We start from the raw sequence: 20698 nt of genomic DNA, 5'->3' as shown, positions 1-20698 counted from the left end.
CGATTCGAACTCTTGGGGCAGATCTGGAACGACTCGCCAGCCGCCATGGCCGTCTCAGCTGTGCTGAGCGCCACGTGTGTGCTTGCCCTGGCAGGCAAATGAGAAAGGAGAGAATTAGCAAGAGAAGAAGAGAGAAAATCCCTTGCTCAAGGTGCCTTTGTCACCATGTTCCAGAGTGGAGCCCTACTTCAACCAAGCCTCTTATGAGGACTGGTGAGTGTGGGAGCAGTCCGCCTAGCCTCTTAAACTGCTGTATGTGTGTCCTAATGCCCTGGACAGTTTCTCTCTCCACACTAATACAGAGGCCTGTCCTCACCTCGTACATGTGGAGTAAGTGGAATTAATGTAGGAGGGACTGGCGGCTTTATGTAAAGGGAGTTACCGCGGCCCACAGTGGTATGTGTGAACCATATAGGTTAGAGGTAGAAGTAAGATGACAAATTGGATGGTCACTAGCCTTTTGGTCTAACGTAACAACAACAACAAAAAAGATATGTGAGAGACAAAACCTCTTTTAATGGTGTCCAGAACTTTGCTGTCAGTCATGGCATTTAGCGCAAGTTAATAATTCCTAACCTCAAGAGATAACCATTAATTAATCTCCTGGTGAGTTAATAATGGTAATTTATAACTGTAGAACTGGGTGTTGCTGGGTGTTGCTGTTCCTTTAGGCTAATGCACATTACTGCTCAGTCATGCTGCTCCTTTACCTAAAGTTTCAGTTTTAGCTCAGAACTGTGAACAACAGGAAAAGTATGGTCTCAGATGAATAAAGCTTTGTAGCTTATTTTGATTTACCCACTCTGAGTGAAAATTGAGTTTTATGTTTTGCTGCCCTACAAACAGTCTTTTTCCTCTCCAGATGATAGCAAAGTTAACAGCTTGAGGCGCTCACATATGTGTTCGCCCAGTGTCTCCTTCTGTCACCCAAAAGACACAATCTGAGGCTGCAACAAATGTACCAAGAATTCATTTCAAGAAAAAAGGCTTTCACTCAATTACGTGGCATACAAAGCCCCGAGGGGAGGCAGCGCGGGGCCAAGAAAGAGTGTGCGCTGCTACAGTTCGCCCGCCGCTGCCGCTTGATCAATGCTCCGGCTGAAAGCGTCGTTCGGGATGGCCTGTTTAAAAGGGACGCCCTCGCTTTGTGTCCTGATTCATCGAGGGGCCATTGTCCCCATCTTTCACCACCCCGCACAATGGCCAAGCCCATTTGAAAAACAACAGTAGATTAACTGCACTGCCAGTGTATTAAAGTCTGAAGAATGGTCCCTCGGAGGCAATGTCATTCACTCTTTTGCATACACACAGGGGCAGGGCCGAGGCATACAGCAGGTTACTGGCTGCGCTCACACTACAATGACACTTTGAAACCATTTTAATGTCGCGTCTTGGGTGTTTTTCTTTAGTTTTTTTTTTAATGCCGGTTATTGTGTCATAGCATCTACAAATGTTCTTTTCCCATCCTAATCGATCAGATACTATTACAAACATAAAATGTGCAGCAAAACATAAAAGGGGAGATTTGGTCATTTCTTTTTGGCGTGTGAGACTAAAAACATATATATATATATATATATATATATATATATATATATATATATATATATATATATATATAAATCCCATAGTATACAGAACATTATGAAACAATTCTTATTCTCTATGTGTGTATTAAAAATAAATCATAATTTAATAAATAAATTATGAGAATCCAAGAAGCTTAAACAACATGACATTTTCTTTTTTTGTTTTGTGCAGGTGTGGTTTAGCAACCGACGAGCCAGATGGCGCAAGCAAGCTGGAGCCAATCAGCTTGCGGCATTCAACCACCTGTTACCAGGAGGGTTTCCAGCAACGGGCATGCCCACTCTGCCCACGTACCAGCTTCCTGAACCCACGTATCCCTCTACGACACTATCACAGGGTATGTCTGTGCTCTGCTCACAAATCCAGCCCATGTGGAGCCCATGTGATGATGCGATGCACAATTTTACAGATTCCTCTGATACTTGAAAATGACGGTGCTGAAAAGCTGTTCAGACGTTTATAAGATAGCATTGAGCTCTGACTATTCTGATCATTGTAACGGTGTTGTTCTCTACAGATGGCAGTAGCACGGTGCACAGGCCGCAGCCTCTGCCCCCCTCTACTATGCACCAGGGCGGCCTCTCTAGTGACAGTGGGTCCGCCTATGGCCTCTCTTCCAATCGGCACAGCTTTTCCAGCTACACTGACACCTTCATGAGCCAGTCAGCATCCAACAACCCCATGAACCCCGTCAACAATGGGCTCTCTCCACAGGTTAGTAAGGGTCATTGACCAAAGTGTGTAAATATTCCTGTCTATAGCGAGACGTCAAGGAGTCTCTCAAGTGGAATTACGAGACCTCTCTGAAGATAAAAGGACATGTGCTTTGTTTGCTGCCATGTCTGCTCTGCGATTAAGTGCGTCTCTTGAGTGTGAAACAGACTTAGAACTTTTTAATGAGTCCGTATTCAAATAGTGGCTATCCTCTTGTGCCAACAAAGTGTTTTGAAGATAACGTTTTGTAATTAATATTCTTCTGTTTTGCTCACACTCTTAATTAAAAAAGTAATAATAGTTCAATTCAAAAGACATTAAAGCTTGGGTTTGAGACAATGATGGATACCCTGCAGAGAGCAAATCCTGTGCTCTGTAATGAATGCAGCTGCAAGGAGCAGCAGCACAGCAGCTCCCAGAGAAAAGGAACAATCCAGCCCAACTAATTAGCCCGTTCATCTAATTGTCGGCAACTAATTTTCTTGGAGTTATTATATGTTTAAGAAAGTCAAGATGCTATAATTAAGTGTAACAAACTAATCAGGACTGGCAAGGATTGTGGGTTGCATCTCGTGACAGCAGAGTGAGATGGGAGCTTGCCTATGGCCTGGCTTTATTTATCTGTGGGCAGCGCTGTGGCGAATGCACCGTTCAGCGGGCGCTTGTGGTTGGCAGAGTCGTTCTGTGTCCATGCTTGGACACAATGCACAAACTCCATCAAAACTCAGTTCTACCCAAGCATTCTCTATCTGTATGGGTGTGATATCTGAGGTTTCCCCTTGTTAATCTGCATGGTTGTGTTTAAGGGATTCTGTGTTCTCCATCGTTCTCCTTGCACAGTGAGTTTTTAAAACAAGACTAGCTAGTTTGGTTGGGGTTGATTGCTATGTGTTAAATAATTGAAAAATAACTGATATTAATGCCAATCACTGGTGAAAAGTAATTTATATGCAATTACACACCAACACTGGGCAGTTCTGCCCACCATAAGCAACAAGATCTAACTAACAAGCATAAAATAAGATTGAAATGGTGTATAAGGAGTTGAAAATGAAATTCAATGCTGCATTTGTCCAGAATTACCCCCTTGTGCACACAGACATCTTAGTGCCACTCTCCCCCCGGCCCCCTGAAATATTTCTTAAAGCAGACTGGAAAGTGGTATTACTTTTTTTTCGGTGGAGAAGAAAAAAATTAGGGATTTGATGACAAAAAAGAGATTTTCTCTTGCAGTGGAGAGTCGGGGGATAACACAGGCATTACTCCACATGTTTGATTGTTATTCGTATATAGCGGAAGGGCTTTAAGGGCTAATACTCTTGCTGCAGACCTGTGGTAATATCAGGAGCATGACTGGCTTTTTATTTGTATTAATGTGCCTGTTCCCAGCCTGCTACAGAACTGACATGCACTACAAGTAAGTGAAAGAAGCTAAAGTAAACTCCCTTTGCTCTACATCACAGATACTATTCTTCCTAGTCAAGTCACAGTCACTGTGGTTGACCTTTTAAAATTAATTTTCTAATTCTCATTTTTTGTTTGTTCAGAAATGGATTCTTTAAAAGGTATTCTTATACCTCTATAATGAAACGTACAATCCAATGTTTATGAATATAAAAATGGCGGAGGTAATGTGATGCCACAGGGCCAGTCTCAGAGAAAGCACAGAGTGTACTGTAATGCTGTGAACCGTAGTCATAAGTGTTGTCTTTTTTTCTGAATTTGAGTATGCTTGAGGTTTGTCTTTCTTTCTTCCCGGCCCCCTCGGAGGCCCCTCCCCCTCGGAGGCCCCTCCCCCTCGGTGGCCCCTCCTTACCCTTTCACCCTCTTCCACATGCCACATGTGGCTAGCCCATCAGGCCCTTATTGCGAGAAAAATTAATGTTCTTTTTGACAGGAGTATCATAGTTCAGGCCCGTCCATCACACTGCGCCTCAGTGTCCATGAAAGCCCCGACAAGAGGCCAAAACGCTTCCGTTCTTCTCAGCTGTAGGGAAGCCGCACACAAGCTTGGTGTTGTACATCCCATTTTCTCCACAATGTGTCATCTGTTCTGCATCATTTACCTTCATTTATCTTTATCTTTTAATACAAATATAAAAAAGTGACTTTTAGAATTTAAAAAAATGTTAACCAGTAAGTATACACGTAAATATAATGTACAGGCCATGCTCTTCCAGCTCTGATGTCTGTCCCTTTTACTTCCTCTTTGATGGATGGTGCTGGCTTTGGAGTTGCATATGCACAGAGAACTTCTTCTGGAGGGTGTGCCGTTTGTTTCTTGGTTGGTTAGGTTTGTGTTCCTCAGCAAATCTGCCTCACCAAATCATTTCCTTCGTGATACTATACCCCAAAGAAGCTGCAACAGGGTGGCCCGCCTTCGTGTACACGGACAACCTCCTCAGTGTGTGCTTTGCTCATTTGAAAACATTTAACATTAACTTAAATGAACATTAAATTAGCGATGCGCACTCATGACAGTAGCATGTCCTGTCATCGGCAGGCACGTGATGCTCCCTCATTTGAGGAGCGGACCGCGAATGGCGCGACTTGTGGTGAACATGCCCGCACGGCTGCCTGCCAGATTGTAACCAAGTCCTGCTGGGCTCACCATACTGACAGGTGCATGCTATCCGTTCACACTTGGAGGCTGCCAAGCAGGCACTTTCTCACCACACCTCTGGAAAGCTGCTGCTGTGGTTGTTGTTAATAGTTTCCTCCTGATGACCACTGTTGTTCCAGGGCCTAATCTCTGTTAAGCCTCCCGCTGACCACAGTCGGAGCTGTGGGAAGACTTCTCGTCTTGGCCGCTTCTTACTCTAGAGGATCCCACCCCCTCAAAGAGTACCAGTTTGAACTCTATTATACATTTATTTATCTTCTCTTTTTAAATACTATGCTAATATAAGGAAATGCCACCAAGGAAGGGGTAGAATAAGGACTTGCCGTGGGTGAAATATGTGCTGTAGTGTGCAGGAAAAGAGTACTATGAAAAGCACACAACTAGGCAAGAAGAGTTGAGAGAGAGAGAGAGAGAGAGAGAGAGAGCGAGAGAGAGAGAGCGAGAGCGAGAGAGAGAGAGAGAGAGCAAGAGAGTGAGAGCGAGAGCGAGAGCGAGAGCGAGAGAGAGAGAGAGAGAGAGAGTGGGTGTGTGTATGTGCATGTGTGTGTTTCCGGAATACTCCAGTAGTCAAGAGAATAATGCGTCTGTGATGGGTCTGAGAAGGAGTTGTAGAGAATGGTTTGGGCTCTGTGTTGGCCTTGGAGTTTTAAAAATACTTAATAATAAAAAGTAAACACTGATGATAGGCTCCTGACTTTGTGGAATTACATGCAATTGTTAGTTAACTGAAGCAATATTCTTTTCTTGTGAAATTTATTCGATGAAAAGGTCTGGCCAATTTTTAATTTTTTTCTTTCATTTTTCAGTTGAGTAAAATGGTCTTCTTGGGGATTATCAATGCTATTGAGAGATCTTTTTAAGGTGATTGGGGATTGAGACTGAAGATAGGTCGTGTGATAAAAACAAAGAAGACAAAAGTTACATTTGTAATCTCAGATGTTGGAAAGTTTGTCAATTATTTTGTGGCAGAAATACTGTATGTGTGGACATTTCCTGAATCAGTGAAGGAGATCATAGTATTGTGGGGAGGGGAAGGTTACTGTTTACATGCACTGGCATCTGTAAGGCCCATATGAAGCATTTTATTACATGTGCAATATATATGTAAATTTGCAGACTGAATGTGTTTTTGTTAATTTAGCTTCAAAATTCCTTATTAGTCACCATAAATCACATCCCATTTTTATTGGATGATTTATAGCTGAATCTGAATAATTAATTAATTATAAATTTGAAACTTTTTGTTGTCTGTCATTTCCAGAATTACTTCCAAAAATGGTAGGTAAGATTGATGTTATCAGTTTACTATCCAAGTTAAAGATAGAGATACTGAACAATGTTTTGATCTATGTAATATTTATTGCATACTTCTTCAAATGACATAAATTCAGAATAATGAATAATGTAAGAGTGAGTGATTCTTTTATGTTTCCATAATGTAAAATTTGATGGTATTTTATTGTAAGAAAAGTTCAGATTACTCCATAATGGATGTATTTATGGCATGTAATATTTAATTTATTGTATGTACTTATGGCATGTAAATTGGTAATCTGGAGTACTTTCCAATAGGATATCAGTGTTAACATTAGTGAATGATTTGAAGCAATTATGGCATTTAGCAGAAGAGGTTTGAGACGCAAGATCTGAAATCTTTATATTGCAGCATTTTCCTTCAGTGTAGTTTACTGTAGCTGCTTGTTGTTGTGGGTGGTTAGAAGAAGGTTAGAAGGAGCCATTTTCTGTAGCAGATGTCTTTAGTAAGCAGTGAGATTTGGACTAACATTTTTCTTCTGTTTCTTTGGTGTTATTTATATATACCAGATAAGCAGAGAATTAACTCAGAGAGAACACAAATAACTTGTAATCATGTTAGTTTGTTCCTTATAATAATATTCTAGGTTGGTCAAATTAGAAATTTAGAAATGTAGAAACTTGAGAATACACACGCGTATTCTCCATCATCTCTCAGGAATGCAGGTGACTGGAAACAAAAAAACACACTTAAAATATTTTCAGCTAAATTTAACCTGCATTTCACAATAAAGAGATAGTAGTGATAACATGCGGACAGCGCGCGCGCACACACACACACACACACACACACACACACACACACACACACACAAACAAAAAATAATAAACAACAAACATGCCCATATACTCATAATGGAAGACAAAAGGAATGTTAGCGTTGGTGGAATGAAACATAATTCTGCTCCTCCACTGCGGTCGGAAGATTTGTGTTTCGGAATGAAGGAACTCTGGCTAGCATTTGATGTCGGGGAAGGAGAGCAAATAGGCTGGCTCTCAGCGCGGGGGGATCAGAGGAAGAGCAGCGCTCACCCGCGCCGCCTTTGATCCCTATCCCCAGGCCCGCGCGCCTGAGCTGCCGCGCACTCGCCCAGTCCTCTCCAGTGATTCCTGACAACTGTCTGCTAGAGATAAGGGGCGGGGGTACTCAAACCTCACGTGGCTTCTCCCATTAGCACCACAGCCACTTTAAACTGGATGAATTATATTTAAGAAGCCTGCGCAAGGGGGTTGCCAGAAAGAAAAACAGTTTTGTAGTGGGGGGTAGTAAGGGGGTGGGGGGTTTGGGGAGAGAGCTCACTTCTTTTCCTCTATTTTGGCTCTCGACATTGTGCACCTGCATGTCAATGAGGGAGTTTGTCTGCAGTCACTGGTGTTATTAAGGCTGCCGTATTAAGCGTGTCGCTGGGCATGGCGTCAGCTGGCACAGGCTTCCATCAACAAATCAAAAGCCCTAATAAATGCACATATTTACTTCATGCCGGTACTCCGAGAGAAGCAGAAGGGAAAATACTTGCTAATTAGAACTTGTCTTAAATACAGATGCTGTTTCAATTTGGCAAGAATTTAAAAAGCTTTAGGAAAAAAAGAGATGAGACCTGCATGGGAGCTGCCAAGAAAATCAGGGAATTTAAATCATACCCACTGGCGGAATGTTTTCTGCATGAATATTTTTTTTTCATTTCTTCTCTCTCTCCCTCTCTCACTCTGCCTCTCACTTTTACTCCTGCTCTCTCTCTCTTTCCCTCTCTCACTCTGCCCTTCTTCCTGCTAGCTCGGACTCGGTGCAATCGGAGTCCCTTCGTGTTAATCGCAGGTGGTGGCTTTCTGGTGTCTGGACCCGCCGTTGAGGGAATGTAGTGTCACTGTGCTGGTGGAGGGGTTTTATATGTGTAAACTGCCGCATGACCGATGGCTCTTTCTGTTGGCAAGGTGTATCTGCAGAATGAGTTCTCTGAACACAATCGGAGCACAGCTGTGCGCCTGGACAGATGAAGGAATGAACAGCGAGTCCTATCCTGACACAGCAAGGAAGCAGCCTAGCGGTGGAATGTTTTTAATTGCTCTACCTGCTGCTAGGCAGGCCAATGGCTAGTCCGTCTTGGTAGTCATTCCTTTGTTGGAATGCAGATCCTAAGAAAACATCAGGGCATCTACGTCCAGTCAACAGTTTTAATTGCGGCACATGGTTTTTCGCCTGCTTCCTGAATCCTGTCACATCACCAACCTCCTCTTCCTCTCTGTGCCCCTTCGCGTCCGTCACAATGAGCTACCGCTGACCTCCCCTCTGTCAACCCCCACCCCTTTTCTAACGCCGGCTCAACGGTGTGTCCAGCACAATTCCCTCTCTCTCCCTCTCCCCGGCTCCCTCTTGCGCCTCTTTCCAGAGAGGAAACATTATTCCCCTTGCACAGATGAAAGGCTGCGGTGGACAATAAAACCGCTATTTAAATTCGGCGGTGTTTGTGTGAGTGAGAGATAGTTCCTGCGGAAAGTGAGCTGTTGCATCCCGATAAATAGTAAATATAAGGGGATGCGATTTACATTTATCTTGCAGAGGCAGCTAATATAAATTTCAGCAAATCCTAGAAGATGAGGATTTAAGTAGGGGCAGGCTGAGACCAATACACAGACAATATGGCTCCTGTGCAGTAGGAGTGACTGTCAGATTGAAAAACATTGCCTATTAAAAATCACGGGTTAAGCAGTGATATTGTCTTTTTGAGCGGTTGCCCATATGTCTAAGCAGTCTGTGTGTTTTTCAAAGAGACATGCTTTATATATGTCTCCGGTTATGTTGATATACTACATATCAAGGCTCCTATGTTCCCTGTGTTCTTGTGTTATGGGGTACACGAAAATAAGCAGTCCTCATTATCCCAGACTAAATGTTCCTAGACCAGTTTTGTTAGAAATATTTTCTTACTGTGTAGTCCATCTCAAACCTCTTCTATTTGTTTCTTTGTTTCTTTAACATTAGTAACATGTTTTATGTACAAAGTGTTTTGCCATGCATGTGTGTTCTGAGCTCATGAGCACCAAGTGAGTATTGTAGGGATGTTTGCAGGGTCATTGGCTCTGAAAAGGAGCATAACACTTTAACAGTTATGACCCTGCACATGCCACCAAAGACTGAAGTGTGGACATGCTTTGTGTTAGTTCCAGATACCAGCCTGACAGGTGTGAATCTGTGATTAATATTACAAAGAATTACTGCCACTCAGTCTAGTTAGTGTTTGGCTTTAGTGTGTGTGTGTGTGTGTCTGTGTCGGTGTGTGTGTGTGTGTGAGTGTGCGTGTGCGTGTTTGCGTCTGCTGTGTGTTCGTTTAATTTATATGGTTTACATGTGGTAGGTTTACTTCACCTCTCACTACCTCTCTCTACCTCCTCCCTCCCTCCCTCCCTACACACGTTAAGCAATGTTGGAGTCCCCAGCTGGCTGACACTAACTGTTCTGCTCTCACTCCCAGTCTCCAGCTGAGAGCTATTTCACTGTTTATTTACATGTAATTATCTCTATGAGGTGCCGATATTAACACTGTCAAGAACAATTTGACCTGACATTCTTCACTATTCCTGCTGCCTGCTGTTTTGAGCAAACCGCCCCTGCCCACACCCCCTGCCTCCTGCCACTTGACTCCACCTCGCATTATTCTTGGACTGAGCCACTGTGCCTTGCCATTTCATCAGCTCTTGCGAAATCATTTTAAGCAGACGATTAATTTGGTAGGGCGGCAGCATGCAGCGTCCTGGCTGGGCGGCTGCCTAGAGAGGTCACGGGGGCGATGTTTGTTCCTTGTGCCTGAATCCTATACTGCTGCAAACATACTGGAGAACGTAATGGGATTGCACCACACTCTCCCTCTGCATTGTGGCCCAATAGCATACATTAACCTTTGGTTACTGAGAGGCCTTGTAGCACTTTGGGATGTTTAGGAAGCGGCGTCGTTGGATAGACTCTGGCGTGCAGAGGATTCAGCTGAACTGGGGTGGACCACTGGGCATTTGATTCCCCTGCTGTGTTTGTGGAGGAAAAGATTTCGATTAATAACAAAATTTTCTCTCGTTCCTTTTTTATGGCAACATGTATAATAATTTTCATTTAATAATGTATACTGGTGCAGGACCACCCAGTCATCTCTCATCCATCAATCACCAACTGAAGAGTCTGTTAGGAGTCTGGTTTGCCGTACAGGGTTAAAAGAGCCATATGCCCAATATTTCCCATAGCTAACGTGTTGCTAGAAGTGACAGCTTGTTTGGCTGCATGCTAATCGCTCTCATCAGGGCCCAGCTTGTCAATGCCCACTTTCTGTCACTGTCAATCAAATGCCTAATTTGAAACAATTAAAGGCTCCCTCAGTGTGCCCCCCCCCCCCCCCCCCACTCTATTTCGCCTCCTTCCTCTTGGTTTCAGTTCCCTCACTTCTCTCTCTCTCTCTCTCTCTCTCTCTCTCTCTCTCTCTCTCTCTCTCTCTCTCTCTCTCTTTGCTGGATTTCCCCTTTTCACTTTTAATTAATGTGCTGTAGCCCATTAACGCAGTGACACACGGCCAGACGAGGAAATCATCTCTGTCATCTGCTGCCTGCCACTGGAGCAGAGAGGGACACAGAGGCTAAGAGAGAGAGAGAGAGAGAGAGAGAGAGAGAGAGAGAGAGAGAGAGTGATGAGCTGCATTAGTTGGACAGGTAACCCAGCTCTCCCTCCAGCCGTGATAAAATCATTAGCTGAAATTATGAAGTTGTGTTTATTTCAGAAACTTTGCTGTCTCAGATAAGGGAAAAGGATGAGACAGCCGACCTCAACTGAATCAAGTATCAAGGAGGAAAGTGAATGGATATGCCCATGGTTAGCTTAGCATTGCTGAGTCAATTAACGACAGGCTAATAATGAATTGGTCTGAGGACATCATTACATATTTTAACCTCAGGTTCTTCATGTTGATTAAAATATTGGTGAATTCCCTCGACATTCTGAGCACAGGTGCCAGAGTTATGACGAAACTGGATTTCTTAAGTCAGAGAGCAATTGCATCAGAAATTTTGGAATGAAGAAATTTTTTTTAAATATCCTAAGAAAAGTGCGTTTGTTTGCTTGTCCTTCCGTTTGACATCGTTTGCTGTTAGACGGGGGTGTTGGGATTTAGAGAAGGATTATGGGTACTCTCAGAAATGCATCTGCCTGCCTGAGAATGCCATTATCTCCTGCCTTAATTACTGTGGCGTTGCATCAGATATTCCCCTGAAAAAGAAAATGTCGCAGTGTGTGAGTAAGATGTTCTCATGTCCATGTCACTCCGGAGCACATTGTGCTTGGCCTCCTAATCCGACAAATCCAATATCTTTATGGAGGTGTGTCATGTTTTTTTTTTTTTTTTTTTTTAAATATTTATACAGAAATGATCATCCCACTCATCAACAGTAATCTGTTTGAGTGTCGCAGGCTGGCTGAGGGAAGGATCCAGCCCTGTGCTGGGGAGATAACCGTGCGGTACCTTCCGTGGAGCCTAGCGCTGTTCTGTACACAGGTGACCCCTGCTCAGTGCTGCAGTGTCCTGCTCTCAGGCAAAACGAGCGCCTGGCTCCCACACTCCAGCAAATCCAGTCAGGGTGGGATAAAGCTATGTGTGAGTGCGTGTGTGTGTGTGTTCCCAAGCTGAATTGCTGTGCTGCGAAGTGTACCGAGGGGAGTCCTATCTGCTCTGCAGGCAGACTGGCCCTCGGGCGCGCACACTCCTCCAGGAGTCTTTTGTCCTCAGGCCCCTCCTGCTCTCTCCTCCCCTCCTCTCCCTGCATCTGAGGGCCTCGCTCCTCCTCTCGGCCTGGGCCTAAGCCGGGAGGAGACCCCAAGCAGGTGGACTGGCCCGATTCTGCCCTTCTGTGTGATGACGCTGACGGTCTTCTTTATTGTCACTGTTGCTATTGTAGTGCTGAGCTCAGCAGGGTGCTCACCAGCCCTGCAGCCTGGCCCCAAAACGCTGTTTGCTGCTCATCTATTCAAAGAGCGTGGCTGTGGAATACGTTCCACATAAACACCCGGCTACAGTAGTCATTTTAATATGAATCCTGCTTTAGGAGGTGAATCTGTGTCCTGATAAACAGCTGGATCTCAGAAAACAGCATACGTTTCCTTTTTTATTCCACTGTTAATGCAATTGTGAAATATTTGGCTGAGTATCGAATAGGGTCATGGTGATAAATTAACTTTGTTTTCTGTAAAATTCTGACCATTTTCCTTCCTCTTTGTCATCGAAGCAACATAACATTTCAGCTCTGTTCTAACCCTGCCTGGCTGCATTCTGGGTAATACATTAACAAGGAGTAAATCTGCATCATTCACTCTGGCAGACAAAAAATATAATTTGACAGTTAAGGAAATTAGGATGGTATAAAGCTCTCTTTTTGTATTGCAAACACAATATTTATTTATCTGAAAGGAAGCACATTGTTGCAATTTCCAGCCTTACATTTACAATACTGCAGGCTGGAGGGCTCTGAAGTTTAGAGAATTAATGACTTTTATTGTTATTTATAAAGTAATCTATCTGCAGAGAGAAAGGGAAGGAGAAGGAGAGGGGAGGGACGCCTGGAGCTATGGCCTTTACACTGGGTCCTGCTCAGCTTTATCTACTCCTGCAGTTCTCCCACAACAAATGAAAGCTTGGCTACTGCTGAGAGAGAGAGAGAGAGAGAGAGAGAGAGAGAGAGAGAGAGAGAGAGAGAGAGAGAGAGAGAGAGAGAGAGAGAGAGAGAGAGGAGGCGGTTTATGATCGTCGGGGTAGAAAGTTTGAAAAGACTAGAGAAAGTGTATTCAAGACTGTTGATTGTTTTTGCTCTGTGCTTGCATTTGTGTGTGTGTGCGTGTGTGTGTGTGTGTGTACGCGTGGTAGTTTGTCCTCTTGTGCTTATGAGGCTTCAGAGCTCAAGTGCCTGGGGATATTGTTTGTCAGCCGGGATGATTTGGTAAATATTCCTGCTTCCTCCCACCAGCCATATCAGATACAAAAAGGTTACACATGTGGAAAGAATATTGATTTTTACTTAGGGATGGTAGTGTGGCAGGAAATGATAGATTACAACCCCCAGCCTGGTGTAACTCTTGCCCCACTCACTCCCATCTCCCCGTAGCTCAGAACTTATTTTCTTCTTCGGTTTCCACCCACAGGCAAGGTTAAGCGCCTTTATCTGTTTCAGTCTTTAGTCTGCTTTTAGTTTTTATTTTATTTAGTATTTATTTTAGTTTAGTTATTTTTTTCCTAAGAGAACTTTCTAAAAGAAGATGGCTGTTGTTTAGGGGAAATACCAGAGCCACCTCCTTTTGAAATAAGACCAGTTAAAACAAGACTCCTGAGGTTTATTTTCCTGCCTGTTGATTGGTCTGTCCTGCTGTGCGGGCTGTAGCCCATGTAAACGCCACCGAGGGAGCCCGTCTGGGTCACGCCGCTGCTGTGCAGTCCTCGTCCCGCCCCGCCTGTGCTGCGCGTGCTTGGTGCACGAGGCTGTGGCCGGCCGGAGCCAAGCGCGGGGAGCGGCAACAGAGGCACGGGCCTCTTCCCTCCTGTGCCCGCCCTCTGTGCCTCGCTGCACCAGAACATTCTCCATTCGCCACTTTAATTGATGTCAATAAGGTTATGCTAAATTTGAAGATTTGAATAATTCAGCTTTCGGCGCAATAATGGCATCAGCGAGGCGACAGGCCGCTTAGCGGCGGGCTGAATGGAGGTGTCAGGCGCCCAGCGTTCTCTCTGCTCTCTCTCCACATTCTGCCCCGACACCCCGTGCACTGCACCCCCCACACTCCATTCTGCCCCTCCCCCCAACACTCATCTGATTAAAACTCTGCTCCTGCCGAGCGTATGAACGTACACATGCTCCAGCTTTGCTATTACCCCAAAATTACCTCCAATTACACTCAAATGTCGGTTCAAGAGAACTCAGCAGATTATGGCAATTCATGACTTTATTATATTCAGCAGAAATTGAAGGTTCCTCCTCAAGACTTTGATTATTTATGAAAAAAACTCATTTTCAGTCTAAAACACAGTAGCTCATTATGGTTACAGAAATGAGCATGTAAAAGCAGGAGCACATATAATAAAAATATATATAAATAAATATAATAAATATATTTTTACATTTTCTACACAGATCTTTCATTCTTTTTTACGTTTAATTCTTTGCTGGTGCTGGATGTCGCCTAGTCCTGTTAGTGGGCGTTTAATTTAACGGGCATACAAAAGAGCCGAATATAATGGAGGCTCAATTAAGCGGCTGTTAAGTCGGTCTCCCCTCCAGCTGGCAGCGGAGCCCCCTGTGGGGCAGGCGGGCGGGCCCTGACCCACAGCCCCGTGTCCGGGGTCACACTCCAGCTCCTTGCAGTGTGACCGAGCCTCGCGTGGGCGGCTGCATTCACATGTGCACACACACACACACACACACACACACACACACACTCTCTTCCCCTCCCTTGTGCGTGCATCATACGAACACCACTGAGTCCAGGGACTTTCCATACTTACATACTTGAACATACAGTATAACATCTCGAATGTCCTTTTACGGTTTTAAGACCTTTCAAATGCTACATGTTTTCCCGGGACCGTTGGGCAAAGGAGATTAATCTAAATTCACTTACCTGTTTAGGGTGTGCATTAACCCATGTCTGCCCTCTGGTCAGGAGGGTGCGCCCCGCCTTTGCAAAAGAGCTGGTGAACGTGCAGGTTGGATGGAACTGGGGCAGATAGCCTGTGGATGTTGCCGGGGCCGTGCATGTGGGCCTGGTTTGGCTCTTGGCGGCCCTGCGAAGGGCTAATTGGTTTAGCAGGCCGGGGCCCGAGACGGCCAGAGGTCAGTGGGGCGTAGCGAGCCGCAACGGGAACCTGATGTTCATGAGGATGGGGAGCATGTGGCAGACACGGCCACATCTGCACGAAGCTCGGTTCTCCCGGCTGTCTCTCTCTCTCTCTCTCTCTCTCTCTCTCTCTCTCTCTCTCTCTTTTTCTCTCTCCCTCTCTCTGTCACCTCCTGCTCCTTAACGCTTGCTTGCCTCCCTTCTCTCTCCATTTCTTCTTCCAGCCGGCCTCCCCTGACATTTTGAACATCTTTCTGTAGCCTCGTGTTTTGTTTTGTTCCCCCGTGGTCTAGCTGGGATGCACTGGATGCAGGATCAGTCTGGCTTTGCTCAGTGCTTAAAAGTGACAAAAGAAGAAAAATTGAATTGTGTAGACTTTGATTTCTGTCTAATGTTAAGTTACACCCAAGCCAAGCTGTGAGAGGGGAAAGTAGACCTGGCACAGTGGCTGATCTATTCTCCAGGGGTGTCTAATATGAGCATTTATTATTTGAAACGTTTTAATCATTCATGAGGCCAGAGGCTGTGGGATGGCTGAGGGCCTCTGATTAAAACCTCCCAGAGAGCATGTTATGCACTCACCCTCAGGACACTCAACTCTGGCAAACACACATACAGACGCACAGAAACAGACACACACACAGACTGCTACACTATGTCACTGTCTCTCCATTGTCTCAATCTCCCTCACTCTTTCTCTGTCTCTGTCTCTCTCTCGCTCTCACTTTCCTAGGTCCCATTTCTACTCTAACCCTCTGTGTTATTTACTGTCACACTGTTTGCAAGCAGCCAAATGCTCCCTTGAGATGCTGTGAAATGCTGCTGTTGTGATGCTGTTAACTCTTGCCAGTGCTGGATACTCGAGCTGCATGAGCTTGTCGTGATTATGATGAATCATTGCCGAGGGCACATTTGTCCCAAAGCCGGCCTGGAGAGCTCCATCAGTGACACCACCTGCCCCTGCCCCACCTCTGCCTGCAGGTGATGAGCATCCTGAGTAACCCCGGCACCGTGGCCCCCCAGGCCCAGCACGACTTCTCCATCTCGCCGTTGCACGGCGGCCTGGAGGCCACCAACACCATCTCAGGCAGCTGCAGCCAGCGCTCGGAGCCCATTAAGACGGCGGAGAGCCTGGCCTCCTCCCAGTCCTACTGCCCGCCCACCTACAGCACCACCAGCTACAGCGTCGACCCTGTCGCCGCAGGCTACCAGTACAGCCAGTATGGGCAGAGTGAGTACAGCAGCCCGCACCAACACCTAGCACACCGCTACCACAACACCACCTCCTGAGTGAAAGTCACAGATCGGCTTAATTTCTCGCTAAGCGTGCCTGTCTGACGCTTCTTGACAATGCACTGGGCGAGACGGCAGCTTAGATGGCACACGCTGCAGGGCGACGTCCACGCTCCACGCACACCATGGCCAGGAGTGCCAGGGAGGAGATAGGGCGCATCTCGGAGAAAGGCGAGAGGCAGAGTGCACTTTTGAGGAGGATTTAAAGAGTAAACCTGGGATGACAGGAGAAAAAGAAGGCTTCCGGTGAGAGAGAGAGAGAGAGAGAAGAGAGAGAGAGAGAGAGGGAGAGAGAGAAAAACAAAGAGAGAGAAAGAGCACAGAGTTAAGTCGTCTGTGATTACCCCCTTTGCTAGCTGTCAGGCCAAGTGTCTCCGGTACGGACAGCTGGCCCACCCACAGGTATGCAGCTGCTACCGTGTGCCCCGCACGCTCCTGACAGCCTCCTTTTCTCTGCTGGCTAACGTTCTTCCGCGCGCTAACTCGTGCTAACCCCCTGCTACTTACCGTCATGCTGACAGACGGCTGGCAGCGTCCGCGTTTGCCCCGCCCTGGCGCTGCCACGCACCACAAAAGAAGAAGGAAAGGTGAAAATAACCCCCCCCCTGCCAACCAGGGATATCAAAGAGCCTACCACCACATGCGCGCGACATACTTGACAGGCCAGCAGCTAATGCCAACATGCTTATGTTCACACCCAGGAGATTTTTTTTACCCATTAATCATGAAGGCTTCTGTTGACTCTGGCTCAGGTATGTACTTTGTCATTACAGCTGACATCTTCATTCGATAATTCAGTGATTATTGTGTCTGCACCTTGAATAGTTCAGAAATGCGTGCTGTGGTCTGAAATACCCAAACACAGCCCTTGTCTTCTCAACATCTGTATACAACATTTTGTCCTCTTAGCATCTGTAGCCTTTTCTCTTTTTCTATTAGCTGTTCTTTTTTTGTTTTTTCCATTTTAGTTGTGAGCATAGGGAGATGGGTGCCTAGGAAAAGAACAGCCTGAGGGTTCCCCCTGCCGCAGCCTCGTGCTAACTTAATAATACTCATTACCAGTTTGACTATGGATTAAGTTGTGAGGGGGGCCTGGGAAGGATTTGTTTTAAAATGGAAGTAGCTGGGTAGGGGGGCAGTTAATTGGAGCTTCCTCGGTTTCTGCCCCTTGCCGGGCTAGCTCCAAGCTGCCCTTGGTGCGTCCGCGTCACCTCCCTGGTGCTGCGCGCTGCTTTCCACCCCTCCGGCGTTCCTGACGTCTCTGGCTTGTGCGGTCAAATTGAAACCTTGTGAGGTGTGAGCCAGATCAACGCCGGGGTCCCAGGCCACGGGCGGGACAGGGCGTGCCCTCCGACCCTTGGATCGGCCTGCGGGGTAGTCCCGACACGTGCTCCCGATAAAGATCTCCCCGCAAAGTAGGACTGCACATCGGCCTCTGCCAGCACTCTGCCCCCTGGGGCTTTGTTAGTCACACCGTGTTGGGTGGATCAGGTCGCATTCTACCTATCCGGCGGAAATCTCTCTCATCATTTCCTCCCTTTTCACCCCCACAATTCTTACAGCCATATGCTCACATATGCACTGGCAGGCAAGATTTAGACTTATTATCTAAAGCTGCCTTATGTTACTGGAAATAACATGGTGGTGTAATTTCACAGCAGTTTTCTGAACCCTTAAAGAAGTGTCAAAAACCCTCCTTGCTTGGAAAATGCGTTTCTGGGCACTGTGTTTTTCAGCGATTTGCCCACCTCTCTGTTGACACCTTGTTGTTATGTGCCATTTACTAAGAAAAAGGGAAAGCCGATCTGGATTCGCGGCTGAGCAGTATGTCCTGATCTGATACAGGATGATGGGGGAGTGTGGAATGCAGAAGGCGGGCTGACAGAGATAATGAAGAGTGTGTGGAGGGAAACTCTGCCTGACAGGAGTGAATGACAGAGAGGAACAGGTGGCTCATTTACTTCCCCAAACAGCCGTCAGCTGCATATTAGTCAGTAGTTAGGAGACGCTGCCTGGGCTCCGAATAACCACTTTGTGCTATGACTCAACCTACTGTAGGTTCATTTTCTCAGGCACCTTATGGAACGAAGCCTGAGGTTTTTTTGGGTATTCATTCTGCTCGACTTCCTTTTCTGTGCAGCTGCAGTGGACTACCTGGCGAAGAACGTGAGCCTCTCCACGCAGAGGAGGATGAAGCTCGGGGAACCGTCGGCCGTGCTGGGGCTCTTACAGGTGGAGACGGGCCAGGCCTACTGACGGCGCCGCCCGGCCGAGCTCCGTACCAGCATTACCTGTGTCCATCGCGCTGAACCCGTCGCTGGGGCAGAGAAAAGAGATGCAGCTCGAATCATGGACAGCCTTAGACCCTCCAACTATGGCTGAGCGAACACGAAAGCCATGTCGCAAACAGACACTACAGTACAGACTCTCATCTCTTCCCATGCATCCCCATTCCCCCCACCCCCCTCCCCAATCGTGACAAAGAGCTTCTTTCAGGGTTTCAGATGGGGCTGGATGAAGGCAAACATCTGTTATCTGGGCCTGGATCAATCATGCCCTGACCATAGCAGTCAATGTTAGCAGTCCTAACCTATGTTAGCACACAGCAGACGCAACTGCAGCCCCACCCCCATTATGAAATTCTTGGACCACATTGTTTATAGGACTTAAAATGATGGTATAAAAGTTATATTTGATATAATGATTGTGGTTGTTTCTATTACCGTTGCAATTATTATTGTAATGATGTTTTGTTTACACCTTTTATTTGTCGTATTTGCTTCCTCTGCAAAGTTTGGCTTTCACAGAGACGCATGGAGAGAGGCTGATAGCATTCTGGGCTTCCTGCACTGCGTGTTATTCGACCTTCACATTTTAATCTTAAGCCTGACATTCCAAGAGATCTGGGCAAGTCAGTGGGGTGTCTAGCTCAGTGGAGACCTCCAGGGAATGAGTGGCCAATGAGGGCTCCAAGACTTTCCAATCCTTTCCCCTTCGTCCCCACATGTGGCCACTGGGAAAAGCCACAACAGTGAGAAATGAAAACAGTCTTAAAAGGGACAGAGCAGCTTGCCTCCTGACCAAAAGCAGAGATGAGCTTTGGAGGGAGACACTCGTCAGTATTATTTATGATAATTTTGTCTTATGGAGTAAGACAATATTGACATTCCTGAAGCATTAATTACAGATTGTTACATACAAAAGCAGTCAGTTTCATTTAAGTATTACCACTATGATCTTAAAGCACACATTACCTTTGAATTGCACATAAACATTTTACTTTTCAAGGTTATTTCATGGCAGTAGGATTACTTTGAGATTTTCTACTCTCATTCTTAAAGGTGCTCAATTTTTAAACATTTACATAATATCTTATGAGCTCTTATACATGTTATTCCTACATTCCACAAATGTCTTGCACTTTTTTTTACTGACTAGGTATTGACAATTCCATCACATGTATACCTTCAGCAATGATTACCTCAAATTAAATGCCCTAATCTAATTGTTATACTTATTGAAGGGGCATTGTGGGCTCATATTCCAATATTCAAACATATATTTGTGCATACGAAGATACACTAATGTAGTAGCACTTGCTGTTAATTATTTTAATTGATCACAGTAAAATATAAAGGTGTATTGTACTTTAGAATGTGAATTGGTGGTTATGAGAAAAAGTTTAAACATTGTAGTCTGAGGAGGGAGTGAACAGAATACAATAGTCCTATTTCAAAATAAATTTTAAAATACTGTATTCTATTTGCCCTCTTTTGATTCATTTATTGTTCCAAAGACATTAAAATACACACTACTTAAATGTAAATCACACATTGATGTAAAGTGTCAGTATCTTTAAAAAAGTAAAATCCCTCTGAAAAAGGATGTTTTGATTTTGAGCCACATAAATAATCAGTATTTTGAGTTTACATGTGCCCCTTGATTCCTTATTTCATGTCTCAATAAAGCATAACAGTTCAGCTCTACATAGACCAAGACATGACCATAGAACCTCAGCTACTTTATCTGCTGTGCAGGACCAGAGGACAGTACTTTTCCATACTCTGCTTGGGTGCTGACCCATTACAAAGACTGGTAATATACATACACAGACCATGTGGACATGCCATCACAAAGAAGTTAAGTGAGGTTGGTGGGTGGAGCTTCTCCAGCCTGAATGAATCACAAAATAGAGCCAAAGAAATTGGTGAGCAATCACACAGCTTGTCCAGGCCACATCATGTCATGGCACGCAGGCTAATGCCTGCAACGTTCAGGAAACAGAAAAAACTTACTCGGAACATGACCAATGA

The 20698-nt window shown here is 45.3% G+C and overlaps 1 protein-coding gene across 5 annotated transcripts in view; it reads left to right on the top strand.

The window, feature by feature from the left end:
* The window catches only part of pax7b (paired box 7b), a 45258-nt gene extending 24944 nt beyond the window's left edge, over nucleotides 1–20314 (top strand). For 4 of the 5 annotated variants that reach the window (XM_026998142.3, XM_026998140.3, XM_026998141.3 and 1 more), the window contains exons 6-9: nucleotides 1762–1927; nucleotides 2108–2304; nucleotides 16074–16323; nucleotides 18526–20314. In XM_026998142.3, the coding sequence (XP_026853943.1) occupies nucleotides 1762–1927; nucleotides 2108–2304; nucleotides 16074–16323; nucleotides 18526–18641 (729 nt within the window). In that variant the 3' untranslated portion in view covers nucleotides 18642–20314. The remainder of the gene's footprint in view (nucleotides 1–1761; nucleotides 1928–2107; nucleotides 2305–16073; nucleotides 16324–18525) is intronic. The other variant, XM_081706788.1, reaches the window with a different exon arrangement.
* Nucleotides 20315–20698: the final 384 nt, after the last annotated feature.

The sequence above is a fragment of the Electrophorus electricus genome, chromosome 24 (genome assembly GCF_041902795.1).
Source record: "Electrophorus electricus isolate QZ-2024a chromosome 24, ASM4190279v1, whole genome shotgun sequence".
Lineage (NCBI taxonomy): Eukaryota > Metazoa > Chordata > Actinopteri > Gymnotiformes > Gymnotidae > Electrophorus > Electrophorus electricus.
This window is presented reverse-complemented; position numbering and strand designations above follow the sequence as displayed.